Source organism: Phalaenopsis equestris, unplaced genomic scaffold (assembly GCF_001263595.1).
Source record: "Phalaenopsis equestris unplaced genomic scaffold, ASM126359v1 Scaffold000244, whole genome shotgun sequence".
NCBI lineage: Eukaryota > Viridiplantae > Streptophyta > Magnoliopsida > Asparagales > Orchidaceae > Phalaenopsis > Phalaenopsis equestris.
In genome coordinates, this window is record NW_018164686.1 from 391,362 (window position 1) to 403,934 (window position 12,573).

General features: G+C 33.4%; 2 protein-coding genes across 2 annotated transcripts in view; one reads left to right on the forward strand and one right to left on the reverse strand.

Annotated features, from left to right (window-relative positions):
* The window catches only part of LOC110024086 (DNA polymerase lambda), a 38,516-nt gene extending 34,358 nt beyond the window's left edge, over positions 1-4,158 (forward strand). Inside the window, exons 11-13 of the mRNA XM_020723829.1 lie at positions 1,877-1,944; positions 3,402-3,486; positions 3,832-4,158. Coding sequence (XP_020579488.1) covers positions 1,877-1,944; positions 3,402-3,486; positions 3,832-3,930 — 252 coding nt within the window. The 3' untranslated portion in view covers positions 3,931-4,158. The remainder of the gene's footprint in view (positions 1-1,876; positions 1,945-3,401; positions 3,487-3,831) is intronic.
* A 2,134-nt stretch (positions 4,159-6,292) lies between these two features.
* Positions 6,293-11,584, reverse strand: LOC110024080 (ankyrin repeat domain-containing protein EMB506, chloroplastic-like). The gene is made up of 7 exons (XM_020723823.1): positions 11,129-11,584; positions 10,136-10,215; positions 9,530-9,628; positions 9,339-9,437; positions 9,143-9,241; positions 8,957-9,055; positions 6,293-6,540 (listed from the first exon to the last, which is right to left on the reverse strand). The coding sequence occupies exons 1-7, from the start codon at positions 11,535-11,537 to the stop codon at positions 6,436-6,438; spliced, it is 990 nt and encodes a 329-aa protein (XP_020579482.1). The 5' UTR covers positions 11,538-11,584; the 3' UTR covers positions 6,293-6,435.
* Positions 11,585-12,573: the final 989 nt, after the last annotated feature.

The window sequence follows — 12,573 nt, forward strand, 5'->3', positions numbered from 1 at the left end:
TGAGGATTTTCTTCGCCCATTGTTTGGAGTTTTCAAATCCAAGTTGAACATGGTTTTTAACCATATTTAAACTCTAGGGGAAATGTTAGGAGTTAAACTATGAAATAATTTATTCCTGTGAGAAATTATGAGGAATACATTATTCCCTTGGATTAAGGAGTTATTTTTTTTCTTATTATATATTTACTTCCTTATATTAAGAGTTATTTACTTTCCTATTTTAGGCTTTCCTATTTACTTTCCTTTTCATTTTAGTTCTTTTTATTATCTTTCCTATTCTTGGATTCTTGTAAGGGTTATTTATTTCATATCAATGAAACCATTCTGTATTCCGCTTGATTCCACATTATTCTGAATTTCAACAATATATATATACTCGAATTATTAGGCACATTAGGGATAGCTGGAGGCTCGTATAATAGTCTCTAATCATTTATATATATAAATGATTAGAGGTTATTATACGAGCTGGACAATTCGAGCACCACCTCCTTAAGGCCAACTGTGCCAGGAGGGATTCAAACTTTTGACCTAAGGGGTCTTATACATATATATATATCTATCTATATATATAGATATGTATATATACATATATATATATATATACATACATATATATATATATATATATAGATATGTATATATATATATATACATACTATGTATATGTATATGTATATGTATATGTATATGTATATGTATATGTATATGTATATGTATATGTATATGTATATGTATATGTATATGTATATGTATATGTATATGTATATGTATATGTATATGTATATGTATATGTATATGTATATGTATATGTATATGTATATGTATATGTATATGTATATGTATATGTATATGTATATGTATATGTATATGTATATGTATATGTATATGTATATGTATATGTATATCTATTGAAAGCGAATCATAAAAATTTTCTCATCCAAACCAAAGTTAACTTTGAACTCATCAATAAATTTTAAATGGCATGAATGATTTGAAATGATGCTTATATTTATACATGATAAGTTCCCAAATCAAAGTCCTTTTGGATTTCAAACATTGACTGAACCAACCATGTCAAAGCAAAGTCTTTCATTAACGAAATACTTGTGCATCCATAGAGTGACTAATGATATAGCCATAGCGACATTCTCAACAACTGTGATATTTTAAGAGGTACATGAAAAATAGTATCACTGTTAATATCCTCTCATAAATCCCCTTGTTAGGCCGGTTCAATTCTATATTTGAGTAAATTTTAAAATCTAATTGGGCAAGAAGAAGAAAATATGATGAGAACATCATAGTTATACCCTTCTTATGAAGAGTCAAATCCTCTGTTAGTCAAATTTATAACTTTTATAACATAATTGCTAGGATCTGGAACAATGTTTAGTTGATCTTATCATATTCTAGAGTCCCATATTCAAGTCATTAGTCTTTGCAATTCCAAAATTGAGGTCTTTTACAACTGTTGTAGTTGTCCCCATGCGCTAAGTAAGCCTCTGATTTGCATGTTGCTTGAGATGTTAATTTGAGGTCTTTTAAAGGATAATTGATAAACATGTTGCTAGAAATGTTAAAGATTTGCAGCCTCTCTTAAATAGAGGCTAAATGGAAAAAGCTTCTGGCCCCATTTTATTTTGTGAATACTTAATTTAGTGCCATTTGTGCATATTTTAAGCTCCATAATTCAGCTGTGAAGCTTTGAACTTTAAGAGAGTTGAAAACCTAAGAAAAAGACAACTTATAGATGTACGGATGATCCTTGTTTGATAATATGATATTTTTATCCGTTGTTGGTTTTCTTTTTTCAATTGACTTTCTAAATATTTGTAGCTCGAACTATATAAGAGTATAAAGTAACAATTTGCAGGTATATCCAAAGAGCATATATGCTTTTGGACTGATAGCATGGACGGGCAATGATGTGCTAAATAGAAGGTATGGTGCCACATTAGTAATCAATTGTCATTTTTGCTCTTTGTTTGCATGTGATTAATTGCAAATAGTCATAATATCATCTTTCCTTGGACTTTTAAGAGTTATAACATGCCTGGGTTGACAAGTTGTCATCATGTTTTTTTCATTTTATTACCTTAATAATTAACAACGTTGTGTTTTTTAGCATTTTGTTATAAGATGATGCAATACTGAGTCTAAAGTGGGACTACACATAGAATAATTCTACATTTGGGATGTTAGAACTTGATTAAAGATGGTTTTATTTCTAGAAGAAATCTTTTAATGAAAAATCTGCTATTTTGTGTATCCCTACATAATAACAACTTTGAAGTAATAACATAAAACTATCATAATACTATTGATTCTAAAATATGTATGCAAAAACTATTTGATTTTTCATATTTTCTCTCTCAACTAATGAATCTCTGGTGAACTTATCTGTACTACCCATCAAAGGGGAATGACCAAATGTTTTGTCGATGTATATTTGTACGAACGACCTTAGTGATCTTGTATCCCTTCAAGTTGGTTGGTTGAAGTGTAGGAATGCTTCAAGCCTTTTGTGTGATAGAAAAGTACCGCTAAGACTGAAAGGAAAATTTTTTAAGAGGGCGGTGAGACCTACAATGCTCTATGGCGCTGAAATGTTGGCCTTTAAGGAAGAAGCATAAAACTAAGTTAAGTATTACCGAGATGAGAATGCTTGGGTGGATGAGTGGCTTTATACTTTTGAGACAAAATGCGAAACAAATATATCCATGATAGGGTTGGTGTAGCTCTAGTGGCAGACAAAATTAGAGAGAGTCAACTTAGATGATTTGATCATGTTAAACGTCGACCATCTGATGATCAGATTAGGAGAGTAGATGTTCTAGATTCGACTTATGTTAAGAAAGACAGGGGTAGACCTTGAAAAACTTGGACATATTGTATAAAAATGATCTTAATTTATTAGAATTAAATGAAAATATGACACTCAATAGGACGCAATTGAGAAAAATGATTCATGTAGCCGACCCCGCTTAGTGGGATAAAGGTTTGTTGTTGTTGTTGTTGTTGTTGTTGTATTGTAATTATTTGTGTAATTTTTTATCATATTCCTAATAGAAGCCTAACATAGTGAAGTGACACAGCCCACCTATGTTCTGACCAAATCTACCATTGTTCGATGGTAGCTCAGTGGCCCCCTATATGAGGCTATTGGAGGGAAATTGTGAAAAAAATGAGCTTACAATTAGACCCAATTGAATTTTGTGCATTAATTTGTCTTAGGCATGACTTATCAAGGTTCCATGTAACTGTCTTAGCCCTTATGAATTAGGCTAGCCCAAGCTTAATTTTTTTTGCTTGATTTCCTCGGCCAAATTCCATAATAACCTCATTTCTCTGAAGCTAAATTGGATTCACTGCAAAGAGTCCTCGTAAATTTACTACAGGTTGAGGTTACTGGCTGAATCCAAAGGATATAGGCTTGATGATACCGGGCTGTTCTTAGCTACTCGATCCATGTCTGGAAAGCAAGTAATTCTTCAAGACCTGACACTTCTCATCTCTTATTTGGAAGATTCTCATACATACCACTCAAATCCTATATACTTGACATATCTAGCACCTACACTTAACTTTTTGCATACATACCACCTTAGCCATGCATGAAATAAGTTTATTTCACTTTTTAAACGTTAAAGTGATGATAATTTTTATGTAATATGAGATGTTTGGGTGGTATGAATGTAAAAAGTTTAGGTGTTAGGTATGTAAATACATAAGAATTGGGTGGCATCTACGTAAATGCCTCTTCTGCTTTTTTTCATGATGACTTTCTGCATTTTTTTTAGTTACCATAAACTTGGTTCTGGCTTTCAGGGGATGAGATCCAGCACAAGTGTGAGCTGCAATACTGAGAAGGAGGTGTTTGAATTGCTTGGATTTCCTTGGCTGGAACCTCATGAAAGGAACTTGTAAATGTTTTGTTTTATTATATGCAGTCTTCTGTCATTTCTGTATATATTTTAGCTTTAGCATTAAGATATTTGTTTTTTGGGGGATGAATCAGTTGAACTCGCTCGGGCTGGATTGAATTGGTCTGTGTGATATCATTTCTCAATTTCTTTATTTGGTTCAAATGTTTTTAAATGGTTGAATTTTTACGTTGTATGAATCGTATAAACCCTTGCAATGGAGAGCTATTCCCTCGCAAAAATATTATTAAAGAACTGTATCCATTGTTGGGCCATTAAAATTTATGGTAAGTCAGAATACCAAGTTAGTCAAATTTTTCAAATTAAAGGTCTGTTTGGGGCGGTAGTGCGACATCACGCTGTAGTTTTGTTTGTTTAGGTAAACTGCGTTTTGACAGTTTTTTCAAAAGTTTGCTGTTGAAATTTATGTTTTCCCACTAGTGTTAGGTGCGGTGACAGTTTTCTAGTTGCGGAAATTTGATGTTTATATATATAATATTTTGATGTCATAAATTTATAAATGAAAAGACACATCTCAATTTTAAAATTAATAATTGTGATATTTTTAATGTAATATTAAAATTCTCAGTATTATACATATAAATACAAAAAAAATTAGGCGTTGGAGATGCAAATACATTAGAATTGTGTTTGATCTATTTAAATGCTGCAATTAAAAATTATAGTAATCTTAGCTTATGCATGTCAAGTGAATTAAATCTCAAGTTTCATGAAAGAAAAAAGCATGATCATTTATGTTATAGCATGCTCCTTCTTGACAGGCCGCATTAGTCTTTTGCCAATTTTGATTCTATAGAATAATGGCAGGCGAATTATATTGCATATCAAAAGAATTATAAATTATAATATTGTTATAACATGTTCATTATACTTAGCCCTCTGCTACCCAAATTATTTATATTTAAAAGATATGCTAAAAGGAAAATTCATTATACTTAGCCCTCTGCTACCCAAATTATTTGTAAAGATGAGTAATGATAAAAATAATTTTGTTCCCACTGTTGGGCGAAGTAGGTGTGAAGCACCGAAACAATGTGCTTCCTCTTCATATCTCAAATTCAAACTCCGCTGACCTATTCAGTCCATGGAAGCGGCTTAAGGTGTTATTAGCTATTCTTCCGCTTTGCTGTTGTCCCATAGCGTAATTCGCTAAGCGCCTCCCTTGCCATTGAAATGTAATCATACCTGTAGGTATCCCCATGTTAGTGGTTAGCTCTACATATCTATTAGTTTAGCTCTAGAAGGTTGCTTCAAAACCGTGGAGTGGGGTTTGACTATGCATAAGAGTTAGACTTGGTTTATACGGGCGGACATGTTTTATGGAGATGAGTATATGGGAGTTCTGATAGAGGATGGGAGTTTAGAGATTCGATGACGTGATTGGTTGGCAATATATGATGCTAATAACTTTGTAATTAGATTGGGGATGAAACTTTCAGTACAACTGCAATACATTGCTACTGGAAATGTATTAGATGATCCATACTTGAGATGCAGAATGTAGATGGGGCCTAAGTAAGTGCTTGACACGACGTTCAGTTACATTTCTTCTCCTGGTACATCTTTTGATACCAGTCAGGTCTTATGATTGTCGAGTAAAAATGAAATGGGTGATTTATGAAAGAAATCTACTCAGTTTGATACCAGTTAGGTCATATGACTGTCGGGCAATCACTCCTAGGATGTCGACGATGTTGGTAGACAATTTAAAGATCAGAACGCACTAAAAGAAAGTTAGCCGTATTGACTCTTTCCAGCCTCCTAACTTTGTTGATAGCTGACCTAACCTATGCTCATCTCACTGAGGCCTTGCTTCTTAGAGCTCCCTAGAATGAAAGAGTATGGTTTGCCAAGGACTCGGGAAGAGACTTCGAGATTCTACAATCTGATCTTTTCTATTTCAAATCATCTAAAATCAGAGTTCTCCCTAACAGCTTCTAATCTTAGCTCTCCTATCTGCCTAACCTCCTATAGCAGTGAGAATGCCTGATTTGGAATCTCAAGCATTACTCTTCCTTCTTCACTTGCACAAAGCACTTCTGTCGCAAATACAGTGCAAAGATTTTTTTCTATTTCCTGTGTCAGTTTAAGAATCAGTAATTAGATCCAGTAGATGAAGATTCAAAAAGTTTTAAGATATGACAACTAACTCAAGTCCTACAGTTGTTTCAAGAACTTCAAAAGTTGTGTTTTCTTTAATTCTAATGTTTACATTTCTCAACATGGCCAGTCCAAATGAAAATATACCATTTTATCGTAACTCGTCTCTTCAATGCCTAAATTACATAAAATAAAACAGTGAAATGACTTCAAAAAATAATATGAAACATATTTCCATAAACAAATCCTATTTACTTTCAAACTGTTAAAAGGAACATAAATTTTACACAAAAATTATGTTAGATGAGAAAACAGAAACTAAACATAAATTTACACAATTTGATTTATCTCGCCGCAAGAGTGCAGTGAAAAAATACACAAACTCTTTTCAAAAATCTCTGTCTGCAGGAACAAGTTTGAGTAGCTTTGCCAGATCATAAGACTTGAAGTCCCTCCCATAGCACAAGCTGAGATCGAGAGGTGTCATTCCATCCTACAAAATTTTTCCAAAGAAAGTTCTAATAATTTATGATAAATGCACAATGAAACTAAAAAATTAATCAATATTGGAAGATAAAATAGAATAAAAATCAGATCTTTTTGATGGGGTGTTGATGCATACGCCTATATCTTAATTGAGTTCCCTTGCTGTAGATAAATTTGTTTAAGGCATTTTTTTTCTACAGTGAAAAACATAAACAATGCTTTGTTTGAGGATTGTATGGCTTTAAAACGGCGCTGTAGAGCATCACTGCAGAATTCAACCTTGTAAAGTAAGGGGGTGTTTAGTAGTAACTGGATTTAGCCATGGATTTAACTTAAATCCCGCCAAACATTAAAAAAAAAGCAAAAATTTAATTCAACGCTCCATTAATTCAAAATCTTCCGCGTTCTGTCGAATTCTCCTTGTTCTGTTTATTTTACAGCGCAAATCCGGATTTATTAAATCCCACTGCGAGGCGAATTTACGGGATGTCACGCATCGTCGCTCGCGAGGTCCACAGAAGGTTAGATAAATCCGATTTCACTGGATTTGATCATCCAGTTGAACATAAATTCAAGTTGCGGCCAAACACTGCCTATGATTATAACAAAGATAGAATCTAATCCATCAAAAACAAACTCCACAAGGGGAAAAAATCTTGTCAATAAATAATAAATTAGGCAAGTTCAAATTTAATGATAATTATCAAATATCTCAATCTATAGTTTAAACTTCAAATCTAGATTTATCTGAAATAAACTTGGAAATTTAAGATCATCTTTATTCTGATGCGATTTAAATTTGATATGATTGTCTATTTTTCAAGGTGTGATCACCCTTTATATGAAGTGCGATTGATGATCTGATTGTCTATGGATCCTTGCTAACACCACCTTTGATCTCAATAATGTCATGAAAATCACTAGTCAACAGTCTCCACAAAAAAAGAAGACCATTAGAATTCAACAAATATGATCCATTCAAGTGAGGATTTCACTCTGGTGGTCTGGTTGAGATCATCGATTAAATATAAACAATTTTATTTAAAAAAAATTGTTCCGAGTACATTAATTATTTGATATTTAAAATATTTATTTGTGGTTTATTCCTGCATAGATTATCCGGAGTCTCGCCTCATATCGCACTACTTTTTCTATGAACCCTCAACATTATGCATTAGGTAGAATTCTCAGCATATGAGTTTGCTTGAACAACCCCTAATCACCATAAAATCATGATATAAATTTGATGAGTAGACCAATCTCTGAATTGAGTTTTCTTGTTGTAGAAAGATTTACCTCTTTGATGTTTTCCTCCACTATACATCATACAAAAATGTGGGTGGAGAACTTGATAGCTTTAAAATAACACTATAGTTTATTGTTTCTCCCTTATAAGTGCTTGAATAAACACTAGACATGTTCTATGGTATGTATATCGTTTGCTATAATTTCTACAATGTTGTTAAAGTACATGGTTGGTATGGTATCTAATGTCTACTGGTTGGCAATGTTAACAATGTCGACGATGGGGATAAAAAAGAGGGGAAGTTTTGTGAGAGAATTTGTTGGTTAAATTTATCGTTGAATTCGGGTCTTTTCACAAATAATTACGACATCGTTAAGATCTAATGTACTCTTTAATAAATTTTTACAAGAATAAAAAAAATAATATCTTTAACTAAGGAGCTAAATAAGGTCAAATTTCAAGATAATTAAAACATATTTAATAATAACTTTAAATTTAAAATTTTGATAGAAAACCAAACAAAATAGAAAAAATATTCAAAGCCGCCGATACATGATTGTGATATGAAGTTTGATTGGTGATATGATAAATGTTTATTGACTTTTGGTAACGAACAAAATGTGGTGTTGACTGTAATATCCATGGTAATAATGCATGACCAACTACACTATAGGACTAAAAGAGGCCATGATGTTGGCAAGTTAATAATACTGAAATCTTCACAATCAAAACCTGGAAAGAATATAATCCTTTCTTTCAATTTCAATAAATTTTTTTCATAAATTTGAACCCACAATGAGCATTTAGTTCACCCACTATGAATAGGGCTCCAGACAATTTAATAAGCTGGCGACCGAGCGGCGTGAAAGGAGCTGATCAAAATAAGGTTTAAACCATATCATGAGCAAAACTTTTTAATAAGCAAATATAGCATACTAATAGTTATTAGAAAACTAAAATGAACACAAATAGTGTGATTTAACCATCCAAAAAGTGCAAACCATGAAGCTTTCACCAGTATAGTCAAATCCCTCGTCCTTTTCAAAAAATATAAACTAGAACAAATTACAAGTCATGATTTATTTGCCTCTAAATCAAGATTTGCCAATCTTCATCAATAAAAATAAATAAAATAAGTAAATGTCATGGATAAAAAAGTAAATACTGCAAATAATACCTTGTTTCTTCTTGATTTATCAGCACCATTAACTAATAAAACTTTTGCAATATCCCTGGATCTACTCTGCATAGAAATATGGAGCGGTGTCCAGCCATCCTGTAATCATCAATTCCTTATGATTATGTTTTAACATGCATCAAATTCCTACATAAATAAAAAATAATTAAATATTGGGCAACCCACATTATCAGCAACATTGACATCCACCTTGTGCTTGATCAGCAACTTCACAGTTTGCATAGCACCAGCTTGAACTGCATAATGCAAAGCAGTGGCACCATTCTGATCAAAAAATGGAAATAGATAAGCATATTATTATAACATTTAAAACAATGTATTTATTAAGCTTTTTTCAAAATTAAGATTCTTAAATCATTACCCGGTCCCTAATAAGAGGATTTGCACCTTTTCTTAAAAGATGGCTGATAACAGCCTCCTTTTTTCCCATCACTGTCTTGTGAAGAGCAGTATAGCCATCCTGTACAACAAACCTACATACAGTTCAGTCTTTCTTAAAATAAAAACTTATAATAATCAGTCAGAGGATTAACTAAAGGTCAAAGGACAAACCTTATCAGCAGAATCAATATCCCAACCGAGTTCGAGAAGTTTGTCCATCAAATGTATCTGAAGCGACAATCCTAGTGAATGAAATAGGTTCCATTTCTTCTGCACTAGGTAGAAAATTTAAGAGTTAGAAGAATTAAAGTTTATGATATTAAGGAACCACTCCGACTAGATTTATTTATTAAGGTTTTTATAAAAAAATATAGGAAGATTCAAATGCATACCACTTAATTCTTATGCGTTACCATATCTAACACCGAAAATTCAATTTTTACATAAATTCCACTTTAACTAAGCATGAAATTGTGTGCTTAAGTTTTTAAAAAATTAAAATAGTGGTATTTTTTATGTGATATGAAAGGTTTGGGTGGTATAGATATAAAAATTAAAGTAGAGGTGGTTGATATGTAAATACATAAGAATTTGGCCATATGCATGCATGTAAATGCCCCAACTATATATATATATATATATATATATATATATATATAATATTTTGCTATCATTTTTCATTATAAAATTTTAAGCAATCAAGTTCAGCCTGTGTAAATCATTCAGTAAAGCATCAGAATAAAATTAATACAAATTCATTGGCTAAAAATACTTAACAGTTGAGATTTTGCTAATATCAGGGACTTCGTTCTGCTGCAAAATGTCTCTTTCTTCTGGCTCCAGCAGCTGCTCCACCTCTAAAGAACCAAAATCAAAACAATTTATCTAATAGAGCATGCACAAGAAGAAAGAGCGAAAAAAGAAAAAAACTGCCAAGTAGTTTCTGAGGTATGTTCAAACTTTATAGAACTATTACTGTGCCAGTAGCATCCTGCATTTGCAAACTTGCTTATGTTGTCTCAAAAAAATATGCACGATTAACATGCATAACATTCAATTCTTATGTATTTACATATCTATCACCTAAACTTCATTTTTTACATAAATAGCACCTTATCCACGCATGAAAATGTGTTCACTTTTTAAAGTTTAAAATAATGGTATTTGTTATGTGATATTTAAGATTTGGGTGGTAAAATTGTAAAAACAAAAGTTAAGCTTTAGATATGTACGGACATAAAAATTGGGTGGTATGTATGTAAATGCGCCTAAAATATTTCCAGAACAGATACATAATCAAAATTTCTGGTCTTGCACCGTTGTAACTATTTGAGAAACGGCAGTACATCAATAAATTATGAGAGAAATCGAAACTTGCGCTTTTAGTAATGTGGGAGAACATGAACATATAAGATTACTGATGTAAACAATATCCTATTAATACTCAAGTATTTATGATTGAAAATACTATACACAGCAGCTTATATTCATCACAGAAATGTCACAAATCAGTAATGTGGCAAACTCTATAACATCTATTCATGGAGTTACAAATATACATCAGTAATGTGGCAAACATAGAACATTTATTGGTTCCAAGTGGGAATGACTGTGAAGAACAGAATTTTAATGACCGAATTTTATCATTAAAGGAAACTACACCAGGCGAAAAATTTCAAGTTTCAATAAAAAACACAGAGGAAAGATCCATTTTTCCAATTCACATTTCAATGGAAATAAAATAATCCACAAAAGTATGAAGAATGGAACCTTTAACGAGCCGGTCGTAGTCGGATTTGAAATGGTCGGCATTGCTACCACCACTGCACGAAGTCTCCTTTTGTTCCTTACCAATCTCCTCATCCTCGGATTCATCTCCTGCGCTTCCAAATCCGTCTTCGGGTTCTTCCCAGAAGCCCTCAGTGATGCACTCGTCAACTCGCGTGATCAAGCAAGGGGGCACGGAGTTCCGGTGGCAGTGAAAAACTCTAGACGACGGCGTGGAGTAAAACATAAGAGGAGGAGGAGGACGGCTAGAGAGAAGAAGAGTTGGAGCGAACGGCGGAGAGACGAGGAGTCGAGAGTAGCATAACACCGTCGTCGCGGCCGCCATCATTGCTGGTGTCAGCTTCGCGACTGGAGCCGCGCCAATGCACAACGCAGGGCTAGGGCTGAGCATTCGGTTGGTTGGCTGGATGGGATTTAAATTTCATCGAACCAATCTAAATTTTTCTTTTTAATTGTTGGGAAAGAGATATGGAGCGGCAGTTTATTCAAATTATTCTGATGAACGATTTATCCTCATAAGTTGTTGATCTATAGCTTATACCAATAAACTGATTGTTTGGAAAGTGAAATGGAGCGGCACAAAGAACAGATATTTAGGGTTTGTTTGGGGGCGGCTGCGGCTTATTCAAATTATTCAGATAAACGATTTATCCTGATAAGATGTTGATCTATACCTTATACGAATAAACTGATTGTTTGTTTCGAGCAGTTGTTTTGTGTAAAAATAATCATTCTTCTCTTGTTAGGTAATGTTGTTTGTAACAGAACTGTCTTGACAGATAGTAGATTCAACAATACACCACAGAAAAAATTGGACATTCAAAGTATATCCAAGCAGTACCCATTAAAAGGAAAAAAATAAAATATCAAAAGAATTTAATAAAAAGTAATTGAACAATTAATAAAACTAAACCTGATTACATAAGATCATAAAGTCAAGCAACCTTCTCCTCTCTGCCCAAATGCACAGTATTTTTTGCATCCTTGCCATTCTAACGGAAGAATCGGTGCTTTTGTTGTTCCGCCACAGGGGCACCATGCTCCAAACACTAAGCTCACTGCGTAGCCAGACCTCGACGCTAGGCAGCAATAGTAGATCAATGGCTTCGACTCCTCATCTAGCTCGAGCACAAGTCCTTGGCAGCGAATTTCCACCACGCTTCTCGATCTGAGAAGCTTTGATCAGCATGTGGGGGTCTGAAAGCATCGATCAAAATGGAGAGGCGAGGGAGAAGACCGACAACACAGGTGGAAATAAACGAGAAACGCATATGAAAGAACCTTCGTTTTTCAGATTCGCAGCACCAATGCAGGAAACAAACGTTGGGCCGACATTTTCAAAACACGTGTCACAATTATATACTGCACCAAACGGAATCTTAGGGCCCGTTTGGGGCAGCTTATAAGTGCGGCGACGTTTTGAAACT